We start from the raw sequence: 19374 nt of genomic DNA, 5'->3' as shown, positions 1-19374 counted from the left end.
AGTTTCGACCACGCCGCCGGAAGTCCCCTGGGACAGTCTGTAATCCGGGCTCGATAAGAGGACGAAGATGAGCCCTTGTTGGTAATCAGCGCTGTTATCACCGTGTAATCAATTCCGGTGCTATCTGAATACACCTCGGTTAGTTGTCCGAACGACCTGGAATTCAGTGAAAATTATCTTTCCCCCCTCTCCCAGATTAACCGTATGGATAACCCGTAATAGAAATGGAGTCGAATGCGTACTAAAAACTACTCTGTGCGGCTCTTAGAACCGCTTCTTAGTACAGCTTTGACATCCTAGCAGCCAGATTTGTGTTATTGATAAATACAATTTTGAAAGTAATATTTTCTATAGCTCTTAAACATTATATGTGCCGGTGATTACGAAAGTGGTTTAAGTCAAAAATCGAAAAATATTTAACGTATCACTTATTTAGACTGACATCGATTTACGTTACAATAATACGAAAGCATTTTTGCAGAATATTTAATTGACTCAGGCCACTTTTACAATCATCGGCACATGTGTGACTTCTATTATCGAAGAATTTGCTCACCTCCGCATCAAAATCCTGGATGAGGAAAGAACACAATATCTCGTTATAATTTCGCGAAACGGTTTTGGTACGACGCGAAACGGTATCGAAATACCAAGGTGTCTAGCCTCGAATCGAATGAACCGTTCGATCGTTTTGCAAAAAAAGGAAAAAAAAAAAGAATAAAGTAACTCGGAATTCCAATGGAAAGATATCCTGGAAACGATCATCACCTCTGGAACTCACCCTGCTCTGAGGAGGGCATTGTAGTCGGCCCTGAGCTCGACGTCGATCACAGACACGTGCAGGGAATGGTACTCGAGGGCGAGGAACTCGCGGCTTCCGGTTCCGTTCACGTTGTACTTGATGGCCTCGCTCGGCACCGGGGCGAAATTGCTCAAGAAGTAGCAACCCGACCGCCCGGACTCCCGTGCTTCCTGTCGACACGTGACATGTCAGATCGAACGTTTGTGTGTGCGTGTGTGTGTGTGTGCACCTTTCGATAACACTCGCCGGGGTTTTGCGGAAACGCTACGGGGATGAAAGTCAGGAAATACGCTCACGGATCCGTTAACGCGGCCGTCAATGCCGTTAAAATCGTGATTCACGATCAGGCGCAGGAATATGTGTGCGTGTTTAAAAGTTTATCAACACGTTCGCTAGCAGCATATTATTTCGAAAATGTTCGTCACAGACTACGCTAGGTTTTCAGCATTCTATTCAATGGAATATCCTTATTTTTTTTATCACAAAATATAACGGAGCGTCACACATATGTGACGCTGATAGCGAACGAGTTAAGTATTGTTACACGAGTGCGCACCGTGCGCGTTACAACATACATTGTTTACACGAATATTTTAAAGATGACATTTCATGCACGAAACTCACAACCACCAAGCCACCGATGGCATTATGCTGTATGAATAGTCGTTTCAATGATGTTTATTTAGATGAAATTACGCCCCACTTAGTATGCAACCGCCACAACGAATCCGCTTGCGCGTACACCGGCCTGTTCTCGCAGCTCGTACAATATTTTACGAGGCGAACATATTAAATTCGTAACCAACAAATCACAACGTAACGAATAATATGGTCCTGTTGTTGGAAACAACTCTCATATCTCCGCGAGTTTTCCTTCGTTCGATACCTGATTTGATATCATCCAACGTTAATCACAGGAACACTCGTTTCCTTTTTTTTAACATTCACCTCGCGTTAATTCCCATTACGTGGGGGATTTTCAGCTGAAAGCCACACTCGTGAACCTCGTCGAGAGTGTATATTATGGCTAGTTGCATGACATCATGGGGTAAAAAAGTATCCAACCGTGCTGGGGGGGGGGGGGGGGATAAAATGACGCGGCATTGGGAGAAACAAATTATACTTTCAACGTTTTACCACGTTTACTGCAGTTGTCATATACACATACCATGTCGCGTCTCCAATAGGCGAGTGGTTGGTTTTTCAAACAGGTTCCCCTGACGCGTTGGCATCGGTCCGGTTGCCCGACGAATGCCGCGAATCCCACGCCAACTTTGTCGCACTCGTTCGCGCCCTCGTTGATCTCATCCGCTTGCACCACCAAGTACTCACCTGACCATCCTGTCCGTGTGCAATTAATACCCCATTGAGCTTTGCGAACCGATTAGCATTTCTGTTCGAGTAAATTCATTTTTTGTTTGCTTTCGTTTGAAAAAACCTTCAGTATCCGAATACTTCGATCGATCCCCCGAAAGCGAGGATGGTACCAATAAACGGTCCCTGGACGGATCCAGACTGAATTCACCGTTCGGCGGTAATTTTATATTGTCATAGGTGAGGGTCATCGTGTCCTCCTTATTTCTGTAGTGTCTATCCATGGTGCCCAATCTGATGGGATAAACGTCCTGTGTAGCGTGAATTTCGTGACTCCAAGAGCTCAAGCGTACATTGTCTCGATTGTTCTCGATTAAATTTACCTTATCGGGGATCCGTTAGCAAGATCCTTCCACGATATCGATCCGTCGGGGTTGCTGCGTTTCTCGTAGATCTGGATATGTATCTTGTGATCCAATATTGGCTCTTCCAATCGGTAAACCGAGTACCTGGAAAAATTGATTGGCAAGAACGGAAACGTGTAATTTTCCGCGGATTCGAGCTGTTTAAATGCAAACCATCGATCGCTGAATCGTAGACAGTGGGTCGATTCGAGATACTTGAATGAATCCACGTCCCGTGGATGCTTGTGATTCGCGCAATCCTGACCGCCCCGAATTTGCGGTTCCTTGAACGCATTCGCGTGCTTCCGTGGTCTCGTTGAACGACTTTTCCTTCGGTTCTCTTCGTGCTTCCGTTCACTCACATAATTTTCGGTGGATGTCCGTTCCTTCCCGGAGAGCATGAGCAAGTTTCTCTTAAAGGGCCACTTGCTGCCGTGCCCGTTCTCGTGCTTCCTGCTCCTCTTGCCTTTTTTCTTCTTCATCCTCTGTTTCTTCTTCCTTCGTCTCTTCTTCTTCTTCTTCTTCTTCTTCTTCTTCGCGCGACCCGCATCCTTCTGCTTCCTGGTAGCGCTCTTGTTTCCCCCTTTGTTAGTCACCGAATTAGCATTACCGCGGGATACTTCCCTCTTCTGCTTTACATTAGATTTATCGTGCCGGCAAACGTCGTTGTCCTTTCTCGAGGATTCCTTTGCGATCCCGAGACTCGAATCGAGAAATTGGTCACCTGTGTTCTTTAAAATATTTCGCGACGAAACATCCTCTTCCCTCGCCGTTTCTTCTTGTTCCTTGACCAGAACTTCCGAATCATGCTTCTCAGCGTCCAATGATCCGTCCATTCTTCTTTGTTCCGTTCCATCGTTCGATCCACTCGTTAAAGCGTTATCACGCGTTTTCACGCCCGTCGTTTGGCTATCCGACGATTTCGATCCGTTCCATCGATCGTACTTTCTAACCGACACATCGCGTTTCACGTTGTCACCCCTGATCACCGAATTGATTATCTCCTTTATTAAATCGGAATTATCCGTCTTTGATTTCTGATAAACCGCATCCTCGGTGTCCTCCGGTTCGTCCTTATTCCTCGAGGACACTTTATCGCCCGTTCCTTCATCCCCCATCAGTAACACCTCCTCCCCGGTCGTCGACTGTTCGAGTTTCCTGGGCTCCGAGAATTCTTTCACGCTCCAAAGCGTCCGATTATCAGGCACTATGATAAATTTTTTCAAATGTATCAAAGTGTTGCCGGTTTTGTTGCTAGAATTCCCGGCGTCGGCCACGAGCTTCTCCAACTTCTTCACGAACTCCGAGACCGCCAGCATATTCTTCTTCTCGATCGATTCGGTGCTACCCTCCGCGATAACATTAGCCATGGGCACGTTCGACGAGGACTGAAAAGCTGCGTAGGCCTTCGGAGTCACCGTTTGTATTTCTTGCAACGCGATCGTTGTTTCTTGAGTGACCGGTTGCGTGTGGTTGCTGGTCGTAATGTTATCAGGCTGTCCTGTAATTGTTGTATGCGCGTTATTGCTAGTCGCGTCAGATCTGCCAACGGTCGTTTCTGTGCTGTTCGTATACGCGTCCGGTTGTCCCGTGTCCAACAGTCCCCCAATAGTCTCCGTGCCGTTCAAGTAACGTTCCGATTCTCCAGGATTGATATCAGAGCTGTTCCAGTATTCCAGGCTTCCCAGATTGGATCCCTGATAAGCAGAGGCGATTGTTTTATCGTTGGACATGGTCGTCTCGTAGAAATCCATCTTCAGCGTGCTGCAGTTCATCTCGTAACATTGAGCAGTGTTTATCTTAACAGTGACAGCGTTCAGCGTTTCCGCGATATTACTACCATCCTCGATTCCATTGCTTAGAAACGAGTTCCCAGGCAGATTGGAAAGATCGATCGAAAGCTGCGGCATGTCGCGCAAAGGATCATCGTTCGTCGATACCTTCGAATTATCTTCGCCAGAGGGTACAGAGATCGGCTCTCGATCTCGACCCTCGACGTTCAACGTCTCGTCTTCGTCGATATCGGACGACTGTTCCTCGTCCTTCGATTCCGTTCCCTTCGGGATCATTGCGACATTGCCACGTCGATCGAGGCCCGAGGATTCGGAATCTTTTTTCGAACGGTGAAGATTTCCATTAAACCCGAGCTTTCCGTTAACTTTGGCGACTTCTCGAAAAGCTTCTGCTTCCTTGTTCGCCGGATCCACGAGTGTTTCGGCGGATTTCTTTTGCAAATGTAACAATCTCTGTCGACGCCACGGCTGCAGCTCGTTCCCGTGCTTTTCGTCGCTCCTGGTTCTGGCGCGAATCGGTCGCAGATAGTACTCCCTCGGGCTGGCGGATCGATCGACAACGTCCACGTCATCGAGAGGAACAGCCTGGGACGCGGGAACGTCAAAAACGTCCGGCAAAAAATTAGCATTGTCCGTCCCGGCGAGTGTGTTCGACGCGTCGATAAAAGAGCTCGCTGACTTTGATGGGAATCGATCGCCGTACACTTCGCTCGCTTTTCCATCGACGATCGAGACCTTCCGCGGTGCCGCGCTGAAGCTGACGGACACAGGTCGACCGTACTCGTCGTTCTCCAAGTGAATTTTTCCGGTAAGCGAGATCTCGAAATCCTTCGCGACATCCCGATCCGCGTTCTCGATCCTTGATTTCGCAGCACGAGCCTGGCTCTCGATTTTCAGCTTCTCGGATAATTTGTCGAAATGAATCGGGAGAATATCGTCGATCAGCTGATTATACGTATCGTCCCGCGAGTCTGCAGACACTTTCGAAAACGTGTCCATATCCTTGTCCAGCTGTTCGTCATCGTCGAGCGATTCTTCGGGGTTGTCGGTGTTATCCCCCTGCTTCTCGTCAAGAAACGAACCGTCGTCGTATGCTTGTTCGTCCGGAACGAGATAATCGTACACCTCTGGCGAGTCCTCCCGCGAGGAAATTGGTTGCTTGTTACTTCGTTTTTTCTCCTCTTTCTTCTGTTTCAGCACAGTGTCCCGTTTCTTCGACTTCTCGTGGTCCTTATCGTGGATCGATTTCAAACGTTTACGATGTTCGGATCCGTTCTCCTCGTATGCCATGTCCCTATCGTTGATGTAACGATTCTCGTCCCCTTGGTTCTTCTTCTTGTCCTTGTTCGATCGACGATCGTCCACGTGTTTGCTGTCACGAACGGACAGTAGACGTCTACGATTCACTTTCTCCTGGTAGATATTGCTTCCTTCGTCGCCGACCAGTCGATTGTCTCTGGCTCGCGGGCAAGGTGGCAAAATTCTGCCCGTTACGTCCTCGGCATAATCGAGCGAAGCCCTTTCTCTGGGTCGGTGCTTGTTCTTGACGAGAACACGATCGAAGGAGCTCGATTGTCTAATGGTGTATTCGGACGAGACTGTCGTCGAGAACCACGGGTGACGGACCGTATTTCTCTCCAACTTTCCAGCCGCAGCTTCGTTCTGCCTGCACTTCTTCCTCGAACCATGTTTCTCCCCAGCGTAGCCGATATCTTCACGATTCCCATCGTCACCGTCGACCCTTAGCTGCATGTAATTCCGTTGCTCGCGAAAGAACCTACCGTTGACGCCGGTCGCTTTGTTCACAAGATTAAGTTTTCTCGCCTCGAGGGAAAATTTCACCGCCGACTCTGGTTCCGACGAGTCCCTTTTCTTCGCGTAATATCCAGGATTACCTCTGCGCAAACTCCTCTCGTCCACCGAATCCCGAAGACCACGGTACATCGATAAATCCTTGCTTTTAATCATAGGAGGCGTCTTTCGTTTCTTCTTCTTCTTCTTCTTCTTCTTCTTCCTAAGAATGCCCACCCAAGGCTTCGTGTTTCTTGGGATCGGTGTGGTATTCGACCGGATCGATTCGACACCCACGAACCTACGAGGAGCCGGGGTTGTCGTGGGCGCGTCAGTTTCGTCGGGAAACGTTGTTTCGTCGATGGAAATCTCGTTATGAAACTCTCCGAGAGTTTGCCTCGCGAGGTCCTCGAAGGGTTTGATCGAGGGTCGAAACTCCTTTCCGGTGATCATGGTCGTTTGAACGCTCGTCGCTTCCGCCGTCGTGTTCTCCGTCACTATGGCGTTCAACGTCGTCATCGTAGACTCCATCAGCACGATGGTGGTGCCCTCGGTGATTTTGAACGTTCTGGGCTGTGGCTTGAAATCCCGAGACTGCTCCATACCGTATTCGTCGACGATCTTTGATTTCTCGCCAGACGGTACGAATTCGTTGAAAGGGGCTACGGTAGCTGAGCCGAACGGATCATCGGTCCCGATCTTGAAAACGTCGACAACGATCAGCGCTTCGGTTAATTTCAACCGGGTGTCTTCTGTTGCCGAGAAAGGTGCTTGAATCGCGTCGTTGATCGGCGATAATCCTTCTGGCGGCGAAATCACGGTATCGAGACCGGTCGACGTCGAACCAGTGTTCATTGTATCGGCGAACTGATTCGCCAGCAATCGTGCTTCACCATCTTTCCAAGACTCCGAGTCGAAATCCGCGTTTTTATTTGCCTCGTCGTACTCGTTGATCGGCTGATCCGTGCTCCCAAAGCTGTCCCCCGGAACTATTCCATGAAGTTCGTCCGCGTTTTCGTTTAATATCACCTCGGTGGCTCCGTACCACTCGTCGTCGGCTTCGTTATTTCGTCGACGAGAGTAGACGTCGTACGGTTCGTTAAATTTATTCCGTTGCTGCGCGTCGCCGTCGTGAAAACTACTCATGGTTTTATTCTCCACGTCAACCGTCGTCGTTTTCATCCACGTCCCCGTCGACGTCGCTTTCGATCCCATCGTGTCCTCTTTCAGCGCGTCGCTGATACGACTGAACTTCTCTTCGATCTGTTTATCCACGCTGTCCTGCCCATTGGCCTCGTTCCGAAAAATCGAATCGCCTACATTTTCATTCGTCCCGGACGTATCGTTGTTCGAGCTTAACGCCTGCTTGTCCGACCTTGGAGTCGGGCTTATCGTGCCGAAGGTTCTGGCGCTGTCTAAATACACATTGATGGTGTGACCGGCTTCTCTCTTGAGCGAACGCCGTTCGTGGTCGACAATCTTTTCGCTACTTCTCCGACGGCTTCGCTCCTTCGATTTACGATGCGTAAATCGCGTTTGCTTTTCACTTCGACGATGTCTGGCCCTTGCCCTTGCGTGATGCCTTTTATAACGATTCCCGTTGCGGTTGGCCAAGGTGTTCGGGTCTCGAGGATTATCGTCGTCTTTATAGGACACATCCTTCAACGTTCGCTTCTGCGGCGTGTAATTCTGAATTATCTCCTTGACCACAAGATTCTTCCGCAATACGCGCTCTTCAGAAAGCTCCTCCGACTGGTCTCCGCTTCTCTGCACACCAGCGAACCGTCTATTTCCCTCGATACGATCCGATTGAAAATATCCGGGGCCCTTCGCCTCGTGTTTCTCGTTAAAACTCTTGACTATAATATCCGGCTGCGAGATCGTACCTTCCATTACGCTATTTAAATTACCCACCCTGGATGCTCCCAGCCTCCGTTCCATCGGAGACCTATTGCTATTCGATACACCTGTCGACAAATTTTTCAAAGGCTCGTTTAAATGCATAGCAGGTCGAATCGCGAGAGAATCGATTGCCATCCCGTTGGTGTCCGCCTTGTTACTCCACCTGCCCGACTTCACAAACGTACCTTTACCCTCGCGTAAGGATTCAGGCGGACCACACTTCTCGCATCCCTTTCGATCGGTCCTTTTCGCCTCCACCCTGGAACCAGTTTTCTCCCATCGTCGTCTTCCTGTCGCCAGTTTCTTTGCGGATCCGCACTTCGACGGACAAAATGGATTCTCTAAACGAATTACCTTCCCGGCTCCGTTCGTCCATTTTTCCGGCTTCTGGACCGCAGAATGGTCTTTTAAACGGGTCACGCGTGTCTCCCCCGCCTTCGATTCGACTCCAGGATTACGTTCCTTCCTTCTGTCATCGGGAATTAGATTTTCCTCCTTCGATCGACGAATGCTGCTCTTGTTCGCCGTGGTTTTCACGTGTTCCTCCGTCTCGGCGTCTCCGATTCTTCCGGTTTCTTTCTCTTGGTCGCGCCGCCTAGACGCTCGAACCACCGCAAAGTCGACGATCGATGCTATTTTGTCGCAGTTTGGCGATCTTCCAGACGTCGCTTTCGGGAACAAAGGGGACACCAACGTCAACGAACCGTCACCCTGTTTTCCCGAATATTTTCCCACGACCACGGGACTCGTCACCGAGTGGACCGACGACGTTTCACTGGTCTTCGAGGCAAGAAATCCACCGTGGTGCTCGGCTTCTTGGTTTTCCGTTCTTCTCGAGGAGACCACCGGATCGATCAACTGGTCCCCTTTCCCCCGGCCAGTGTCGGACACTGGCCGATCGTGTCCGATTGTTAGACTTCTATCGGGATTTCCGTCGTGCTCCGGCTTGTTTGACTTCTTCCACGATCGAGCAGTTTTCGTCCCGTTGCTCTGGCGCCGCGCCATCGGATTGTCGTTCGAACTCGTGTATTTGGTTGCCGTCCGTAACCTGTTGCCAGGCTTGTTTGCCCCGTCGTCGTTGTAGCTTGACTTGGCCCCGCCGGGGAAACTTTCCGAGGAGTCGTTCGACCCGTACGATCGAGGTCCCGAGTTTACTATGGGGCTGCAGGAACAACAGAAACCCTGCAATATTGTTTCGCACAGGGTTATTTAATACCGTCCGATAGTTATACCAACGGAAATGTTTCCTGTATTTTATTGCGTGCAATCGAAGGATGTTATCCGTCCGACTACACCGAGCGAGTACATAGAATAAAGGTAAATAGATCATTGTACAGATATTTGATACGAGAGTAAATACGAGCGATAATAGAAAAGAGCTCTACTACCTTTCATTCGAAAACTATGATCGGTAACTTTTACCTGACTGAAAGGGACTGGTTCCCCTCGTGAGAATAACGTCTGACCGCAAGTCGGATTCTCAGGGTCAACGTAGCAGCCCCTGTAATTCGGGGTCTCGTTGTTGATCACATCCTCTCTCGCCTCTGCGTTAACAACCTTGTTCAAAGTCTCTCGATCAATGAGCGTGCCCCGCGTGATTCCATCGTTCCCTCTGCTGGTACATCGAATCAACGATGGATAAAACCGCGACCCGTTGATAAACCATCCTGTTATCGCGGCCCGATAAGACACTCGCGACCCTCCTGACCACCGATCGCGATGCAGTTCCCATCTCCGACGCGATAAGTTACCAGCAGAGGAACCAATATCGATCAAATCGTTTCTTTTTCGAATCTATCGTTACACTCACACTCTGAAATTTCAATCCGTACATTTGCAACACCGCCTCCTGGCGGACCTTGATCACGTACGGATTCTGGAGAGGAAATTTTCTCATGGTCCCCGGGTCCACCGCGTGATCGATCACCACGAATTTGTCACGCGTGTCGGTCTATCGAGTACAATAAATCTAGAAGATCGATACGACGGAGGTGTGTACTTGAAACATCGAGATGAAAAAGTATTCACCGTTTCGATATTGTTGAATTTCATGTTGATAACAATTTTCTGCGTGCAATTCTTTATGGTCCATCGATCCTCGTCGTAGCTACGTTCCACGCGAGCATTATCGCCGCTGATATCGAACATTCTGCAAAGCAATCGGAATAGCACAAAGAATCAAGGAATTATCCGCTATCCTAGAATTTCGCGTTAACAGAACAACATGGTACTTGTCCACCGCGAATACGGAGCAAGGAGCAAGCACCGCCCTGACTTCGATCGATGGACGATCCCAGCCTTTGGTGTCGTCGCGAGTCTTCTGATCGCCGGGGAATCGGGATCGACACGCAGGATTCCTCGATGGATGAAGCCGCGAAGGAACGTGCTCGAATCCCCGCACGTGGGGAGAACGTGTCGCGGTCATTCTGGGACAAGGGACCAGTGTCATCTGCAGGGATCGATCGAACGATAAATAACGCGAAGGTCTCGAACAGGAAACTCTCGGTCATTTGTTTCCAGACTGGGACAGTCGACGGGGGGACGGGGGAATAAATGGAACGGAGGAAATCGTTGACAGTTTGATTCTCGCGTTACCCAGAGGATCAGGAGATGCCAGCCAGCCGGTGACATGGTGGATCGTCGTTCCGTGAAATCATTCTTGGACGCACGCCTGCAGCCTCGATTTCTCAGCCCCGTGACAATCTTTGTGCATACGTACGGGGTGCGAGAAAAGGAAAACGAAACTGTTAAGGTAGCGTCAACGTGGTAAATATTCAACGGTTTCTGGTTGCACGGTGGTACGACTTGGCTACGTTTCCAGGTTCCAGTTCACCGTTGGGGTTAGATGCCAGAGAAACGTCGAGATTCTCGTTTGTTTCCAGTCCGCGTCGATCGAGTCGGGAATCGAATCTCTTCTCCTTGCCTTCGAATTACGCACGACTCTTCGATTTGAAGTTCTCGGTTGGTCGATTCACGGGATCACATTTCGATGTGTCTGTAGTAAATCTGTAGACATAGAAATATAGACTGTGTATCTCCCTGAAAACGACGGGCGTCCCCAGTTTAGAAACAGGTATTAAAAAGAATTATAGCAGTCGTCATACCGCATGCTCCTTCGGGAGCATCATGGGATGTTCGTATTTTTTTTTTCTACTTCTATGTCTATGTGTAAATCAAGGGTCTGGGTCAAGTCCACAGGGATTGTATATAAATCATATTTATTTGCCATATGAGTTGTCAGCCATTTACATTTACAACGGTGTTTAAATAACGTGACTTTATGCTTTCGATTCGACAAGGGACGCCCGAACGTCGTCGACGATGGCCTTGTCTCACGAATATGGGGTCTCAGGGACACCAAAGGGATCCAGAAGATCCTTTTCGTCGTTCAGTGTTCGTTCGTCTTGGCCATCGAGAACGCACGCCCAGAACGGATCCCTCTCTGGTCGCTTAAGTACTGCTTAAGAATATCACAGATCGCAATCCTTGCGTAAACGCACTAAAATTGTAACAACCTTCGCTAGCCGTCGGCTCACGACGATGACACGTCTGCGGTTCGCGCGGAAAACAGTATAAGTATTCTCCGTTCGACGACCAAGGGAGATATAACGGACGTCGCGACGAACAGCGCGCTATGACACACCGGGGGCGTTTATTCCAATTAAGCAGAACAATCAAATAAGTGCCGTATTAGAAAAACACTCGTGGTGAGAAATGCTTAAAAATAACGAGTCTTCGATAATTCCGCTAGTGTCGTTGGCATGTACACGGTGTCCCACGTAACGTGAGCACCTTTAATATCTCGCTTGCTTTTGTTTTGCAGAAATTTTATTCTACTAAATGCTCAAAGCGATGTCCATCAACTTCGATACGTTTTTCCACTAATCCCTCGATCGTGGTTATGTTAGTATGTAAATCTACTCTCATACATTTGTGGATTTTTCGTACTCAAGGTCACACGAAGGTCTTTGGATTGGTCTTGACCTCAACTATTACGCCACGCTGGTCAAAATACATAGTCCCGTTAAACAGAAACATTAGGACCTTGAGAAAAATTTTCGCTTATCGTAGTATTTGCTTGTTCTAACTAAATAATACACATTTATTTGCATCTTCCAAAAACAAGTGAGATATCGAAGGTAGTCGCGTTGGGTGAGACCCTGTTATAGCATCGAAACTCGTAAAAGTAAATCTAGCGAAGAATCTTAAGATTTCGTGAAAAATGCATCGACGTGAAAAGTGAATCTTATAATTGAATAGAAACGAAAGAAGCAAGTCTAGTCTTTGTTATAAAGGTCGCGGTTGTTCACTGGTGAGCTGCTCGTCGGGATCGACTGGGTTAGGTCAACTGAAACCCCGGATTTTCCATTAATTTTTTGTTGTCTCTTTAGAACCGAGCGAAACGGTGTCACGAATAAAAAGCGAAGCGTTTAAATCGAAGAGACTCGTGCCGGTGTACGGAGAAGAACCGAGCGAAATACAGGTGAATAAAAGCACGCTCTAATCAGCCTGGTCTCTAAACACTCGGCTGAACCAGCGCAAGGTAAACTATGTATGTAGTCGAGATGATCGTCGCGCGTGTATGCGTGTCACTGTGTACGTGTGTACGTGCGTGTGTATGGTCCGAAGCGAATCGGAGGCAGACCGGATGTGATCGGTGAATTCGTTAACACCGAAGTTGCGGATCCACCTTCACGCTGTTCCGGGTCAACTGAAAACTAAACTGAAGAGGTGAGAGAGATATTTTGGGACACGTATTTACAGAGTTTACAGACTACACAAGAGCGAAGACAATCGGTGCGCGAGAAACTAAATAGGATCCGCTTCGTAAATGTTTACAGTTCGCGCGGTACACAATATCAGGAACCACCGAACGCAATTTCTCGTTCAACAGGAAAAACTCGCTTCGAGAAGTTCCAGTCTTCGCGAATAAATTCGTTAATCGATGCTTGTTGTTCGTACAATATTCGTAAGTTGTTCTCCCATTCACAATTTTTCTGGATCGCGCGTCCGACGCGGTCCTTGCCTATCGGAAAAAGAATTCTTGTTCGTCCCGCTAAGGAACAACATCGATCGCTAATTCCATCGACAAGCTTTTATTCGACATTCTACCTCGCAAAACTGAACAACTGAAGCGCTTTTGTGATCTGCTTATCCTGCGTGTGTATAATGTTTGCGTGTATCTCTCTCTCTCTCTCTCTCTTTCTCCCTTTCTCCCTTTCTGTCTCGTCTTGATGTTCCGTAAAATTTTTATTGCTTTCACTAGAATAAAATCTAAGGTCCTCTAAAGCGTCGTAGGGAGAGATATTAACGTTTAATGGCGCGTTTGTTAAACGAGTATTCCGTCGACGACCGAATGGAGATCGGCTCCCACACGCGCGGCCATCCTGAATCCATTCCTTTAACGGTCTTAACAAGCCGATCTATCGATCGATCCTCCGTCATAACACGTATATGCTCGTCCACGTTGTTGCCTTTTCCTAAAAAAAAACATACGTGGCATACATATATAGTTTTTCACTGAGAAAAAAAAGTTGGTTTGTTCGAATCGTGTTCGGTACCTGAACCGATTCCCTCCAACGCAGGATCGCTCGACAAACACTGGAAAAAAGTGGCAAGACCCTTTCGTCGATTCGGTCTGCAAAACTGCAAGACGCCGCTGTTCCGAGCCGAATCCCAATGGATTATAGATCAACAACTGGTACTCGCGTATGAAGTCTCAAGTTATCGGCGAACGATCGTCCGCGCCTGATCATCACCAGGTGGTACACTTGTTCGGGGGGTTCATTTTAGTTCCGATCGGGCAACGGAAAGCGTCCGCGAACGCTTGGGAGTTCATCAGTATACCGTTGACTCTGAACAGATTATTAATCGTATGGAGGATGAACTGCGAAACGAGATCCAGTTTAGATTATTCTACTGCAAACTGTTTATCGAACATTTCTTAATGCTCGTGTCATAAAGCTCTTCTTGAATCCTGTATTACATTAGCCAAAAAAATTTGTCGATGGAACAGCTATACAGAGAGCACAAACACAACGAATGGAAAAGAAATGTGAAATTTCAATGTCCATGGTATACCTTTCAGGCTGCGGTGTGTGGTAATCGAGTTCAACGGAGAGAATGTAGGCCTCGGCAGTCATATTAGAACAATAAGTCTGAAACACGAGATCGTTCGAACGCTTAACGGTGAAACATATTTCGGGTGATATATCTACGTTTCTGTAATCGATCGGCTCACCTGGGCGGCGCTTATGAAGAAAAGCTGGCTCGGACGAAGTCCCTCGAATCCGGGAAGACTTCGATCCCTCCCATTCGTCAGAGTGTGCCAGGTTTTATAAGAAATCTGCAACGCTCCAATGTCCGCCACGTTCTCGTTCCTCGTCACGTTCCAATCGAACTGAGAGAATAAATTTTCCAATCAACCATGACCTTATTTACCGTGGTTTTGTTAACTTTTAAACGCTCGTTGTCTACCTGTACAGCGACGTCGTTCCCGTAAAACTGAACCTTCTTCCAGAAGCTCCTCGCGTAAAGCCTCGCGACACACTCGATCCTCGCCTCGAGCCTCTTCCACGATTCTGGCGTGATCCAGAGCCATTGCTCGACGTTCAGATCGGGATCCATCGGTAGACGACGTCGATGGAGATCGAACGCGTGAAGAATCTCGTGACCGATCACCGATCCCAGAGTCGCGTGCGCTGCGTACGCAGGACCACCATCCCAGGACCATGACCAGGCTGTCATCATCGCCAACGGAATGCCTGGAATAACCAAATAAGACAGTTCTGATCCGTTCGGATCCTTGTTCGAATAACACTGCTTTCCTTAGCTCAATTGTCCTAGCTGACATATTCAGACATCCGAGAGAAATGGGGTTTTACCATTTTCTTGATGTCATCCTAGTTCTTTATCATGAAATAATTAATTATATTTTTTACTTTAATTAAAAAGTGAAAAGCATACGGAGCTGAAATATTTGGAAAACGATAATTTGTTAGATAGGACATTTTAACTAAGGAGGGCAGAACTCAAGGAACTTTGTTTTACCAATTGTGTTCGTCGATGACTCGTAGTAAGCGTTCACGCTGTACGGATGGCGTCGTCTAGAACATAAAATCCAAAGTTCACGAATACAATCCTGAGACGGTTGAAATGTTTCCAAACAGATCTCTCTTTCTCTCTTACTTTTCCGTCGCGTTCCTCCTCAGAACCTTGTCGTCCACCGTGCGGATCTGTCGGAATCGCATCAACACGCTATGGAAGAAATCGTCCGGATCGATTTTCACCTGTCGGAAAAGGATATATAGACGTGTCACACGACGTAGCTCTCCGTGGATATCGAAAGTGTACGTATGTATGCGCGTCGCATGCAGAGAACCGTTCTCACCTCGGTCATTTCGCGGGCCAGCAGAGTCTCGTTGTAGAAACCAGGCCACACGTGAAATCTTCCCCGCAGCGAGTTCAGTTTGAGCAACGCCTGGGTTCTCGTTTCCTCGTCCAGCCAGGATTTCACCAAGATTCGCTCAGCGACCGTTTCTTTCACACGCTCGAACAGTCCTCCCACCTGTTTCCCCGAGGAAAATCCAGTTTTACGATATTAATCGATCGATCGCTCTATGGCTGGAAAAAAGTCGATGGTTGCCGCAACTCACCCTATTGGCTAAAGTCTCCAAATGTTGAGGACTGTACTGTTGAACGTAAAGAGCGCCGATCACTTCGCTGAACACCTCCTTGGTCAGCTTGAAACAGGACAAATCCCAATTCTTGCTCGCGGTCACGTTCACAATGTCGTGGAGCGTGTTCGACGCGTACAGCAGCAACAGCCCGTTGTGTATGATCCTTGTGTACATACAATGCATGTGGTCAGATTATTCTTCGAATATCCGTTAAAGGTCGCAACAGTCCCGAAGAAACGAATACATTATAACCAGAGGAACAGACTCGGATTCCTCTTGACCTCCTCTGACGTTATCTCGATTAGATATACCCGTATAATAATAATGGTGATATTTCATCGGGATTATAATAGCCCCGAGGCTATAATAATGAACACAGCTGCCCCCGAAAGCATAATGTATTATACGTTATCGATTCTTCGTGCCGCTGCTCCGGCCAGCCGGAAGTTCAAGCGCATTTATAGAAACCCTCAGAATTTATAATTTCCCTTTCCAACACACTTTTATCAGAACCAATGAAATTGGACATTTCTTTTGTCTCGTTTTTTGCATCGACACAGAAAACAAATTTCTTTCTTTCGTTCGAATCGTTTCGATGAAATTTGACGAATCAAAATATGGATGGCCACGAGTATTTCACGCTAAGGATAATTTCGTAGACGCGGAAATTCAGCCCTCGACGAGGAGTGGCAGAACCGGGGTAACTGGCGCGCGCGCTGCTTTGATAGGGTGAAATTTCTCGGCGAAGGGGTAATGGACGAATTAGGCGCCGATTTACGATGCGTGCCCGGGTAGTGGTATTAAAATTTATGACCGTGCTACGTTTATTAACCGCGGACTACCACGATGCATCGCTGCGTACGGAATTCTCCGCTCGTAAATGTTAGAGAAGATGCGATGATAGGGGGGAAGAGTGAGTTCGCGCGCTAACGATCTCTGTGACATGCAAAGCGCGGTTTAATTTTCATCGACTGTAGGTAGCCCCCAGTTGGAAATAGACCTAAGCATACGCTGCGATTACCAGCCCACCGATTTAAATGTCAAGCGGTGCACATTTCACGATCCTCGTGGTGTAGTTCGGAGAAGCGAAAACAGCTTGGAAATTCGTTCCAAATTTAATACAACTTTATCGTTCTCTCCTGGTTAACTTTCCTTTTGTTGGACGCGATAAGGATTATCGGACAGAACGAGAACCCACTCTACCGTCGTGTCCGGGTGTGTGTTTCGGAGAGAAATTACCCCAGGTACAGTCCCCCTCCCCCGTTCCGTTTCTGAGAATGGGGAACAAGTCCGAGAGAGCATTAGGGACGATACATGCATGGTCGGGCCACAGATTGGTGACACGGATGCGAACCGTCTCGTTCTCGTTACAACGGGATACCTTCGCCGCGGTAATTATCGCGGTTCCTGGCTGTATTCATCCCCCCCCCCCGCCGCCACCCTATCAGTAGTTCCGACTGTCTGTCCACAGAAGATAATGCTCAACGGACGCGTGCAACCTGCCAAGAGTGGCGTTTCGGAAATCCCGGGCCGTTTGCTCGGCTATCGGTCCTATTCTGTCAATATTAAGCTTGACTGTACACTGAAATCAATAATTCCTGGTTATCGTGACGTGACTATTGTTAGACTGGGAAGGAGTGGGTGGGAGGAAACGATACGCTGGTAACATTAACCTCCTAGAACCGTAACCGCGAAGACAGTGAAAAAGCACACGAGGTGAAAAGTCCGCGAATAGACCCGGTAAAGATTTCGATGTCGCGACGCAGCTCTAGAATTCGGATAGTCGCGCGTCAAACGACCAAAGAATTTCCTCTTGGATTTTCCAACAAGGAGGCGAATTCCTAGCGTTCACCGCCCGAGTAACGTATCGCGAGACTGATCTCCTCGAGCAACGATCCAGGCTCGCCGCAAGCCTCTTTTGAAATTCCCAACTTTTCCCTTCGATTCACGCCTTATGGCAACGTGTGCCGGCGACTGAAAAGGGTGTTCAAAAGCAATTTAGCGTCGAAGTAATTAAATTCGACACTCGATCGAAGCGTTCTCTTTTGGTGGTAAGCGATGTTGCAGCAGTTTTCCAGACCTTGAGAAAGAGTCGAATCGTTGAGCACTCAGGATTCAACTGCGGAACTCTTTTTGTAATTAAAAGCCGCCACTGTACGAAATTTTTCTCCCTTTCAACGTCACGGTAGAAATTACGCTTTCGTCGTTCCGTGAACGAGGGCTCCTGGTTGGAGGGGGTTAATGTCGCTCCTGGCGATGATTACACGCCGCGTGAATTTCGTCGGGGCCGTATGAAGAATTTAGGGATGGATCGATTCAAGTAAGTACAAGTAAATAATCGATACTTTCGTTTCGATATCGAGTATTTTTATATCGAATTGAGCGAGTAATCCATATGAAAGTCAGGGGAATGTGAAGGTGGTTGTCGTCCATTTATATTAGCTTGTTAATAATAAATGGTCATTAATAGAATATATATATCTTCGTTAAAGTCAGAGTCGACGGGAACGAACGGCATCGGGACACGAATCGCTCGACGGGACAGCGTCATAACGAATAACTCGTTCGACGAGGTGTTCAACGGGAAGTCAGTCGGTGGTACGCGACGTTCCACGGTCGAGACACGCGATCTGTCTCGCGACCACGTGATATTCAGCCAAACGTAACGAGAAGTTTCGTTCAATGCAATCGGTAACACCTAGATTTCGATAATCGACGCTCGGGAAAGTTAGTTCAAGCATGACTCGCCGTTTCCTCGAGCGGAGTTCTCGAACAGGCCCGAGAAAAAAGAAGCGGACGCCGATAACGTCGAGAGGAATGTTCATCCGGACGCGCGTCGTGATCCATGGAAACTTATCGCTCGATTTCCATTACAAAAGCTGTATGTATTTAAACGTAAATCGTGAGATAAAACTTGAGAGCCGATGAAAATTGTATTCCCTTCGAAAAGCCATTCTTATTGCCCTTTTTTGTTTCGATTTGACGCCACGTTCGTAAGTTCCTTAGGTCTATTGTTGCTATTGTCTCTACTTTCCTACGAGAGCCTCGATGCAAATAATTGTGCTTCTTTCCTTCCGTGGACCGTACAGATAAGTAAACGATCCACCGGTTTTTCCGTCGCGTTACGATACAATTCCCACAACCTTCTTGCGCGCTGCTGCTCGCTGTTCGGAAACTGTTCGACCGAGTTTACGGTTTCCTGTGCGAGTAACAATAATTGGTTATCTTGTTGTTTCGAAGACTGTTTAGATAAGCTACTCGTTTCGTGTGTTACTGGTTTCACGATCGGGACACCTGTTTCCATTCCTTGGAAATTTCGCGAAATTGTACACAAGGATCAAGTGAACTTCCCCGTTTCCGGACTCGAATGTGTAACAGTTTGAACGCTTAATATCACGTTGTGCCACGCGTCGGAGAAATATCGTATCCGAACGGTTTTGCGCGTATTTAACTTTTATTTCGATCAACGAGAAATTACGCTAATCCAGCAGCTCGTCGAACGAATGAACACCATCGATCGACTTAATTGTATTTTGATCGCGAAACGCTCGTGTGTACGTGGTATGCTCGTTGTTCCATCGGTTTGCCTCGGTTATTGGACAAAGAAATATACCGTTGGCAACACAGACCGATCTCCCAATTTTCACGCGATTCGATATATTAATCCTGCAAACGAGAAATTCACGTAG

The 19374-nt window shown here is 47.8% G+C and overlaps 1 protein-coding gene across 1 annotated transcript in view; it reads right to left on the bottom strand.

Annotated features, from left to right (window-relative positions):
• Window positions 1-13761: 13761 nt before the first annotated feature.
• Window positions 13762-19374, bottom strand: part of LOC107194516 (neprilysin-21) — a 66874-nt gene continuing 61261 nt past the window's right edge. The window contains exons 10-17 of the mRNA XM_015584158.1: window positions 15662-15848; window positions 15397-15573; window positions 15195-15295; window positions 15057-15112; window positions 14484-14770; window positions 14248-14406; window positions 14088-14164; window positions 13762-13861 (exon numbers count right to left, since the gene is read on the bottom strand). Of these exons, the coding sequence (XP_015439644.1) occupies window positions 13762-13861; window positions 14088-14164; window positions 14248-14406; window positions 14484-14770; window positions 15057-15112; window positions 15195-15295; window positions 15397-15573; window positions 15662-15848 (1144 nt within the window). The remainder of the gene's footprint in view (window positions 13862-14087; window positions 14165-14247; window positions 14407-14483; window positions 14771-15056; window positions 15113-15194; window positions 15296-15396; window positions 15574-15661; window positions 15849-19374) is intronic.

Source organism: Dufourea novaeangliae, unplaced genomic scaffold, assembly GCF_001272555.1.
Source record: "Dufourea novaeangliae isolate 0120121106 unplaced genomic scaffold, ASM127255v1 scaffold8, whole genome shotgun sequence".
NCBI lineage: Eukaryota > Metazoa > Arthropoda > Insecta > Hymenoptera > Halictidae > Dufourea > Dufourea novaeangliae.
This window is presented reverse-complemented; position numbering and strand designations above follow the sequence as displayed.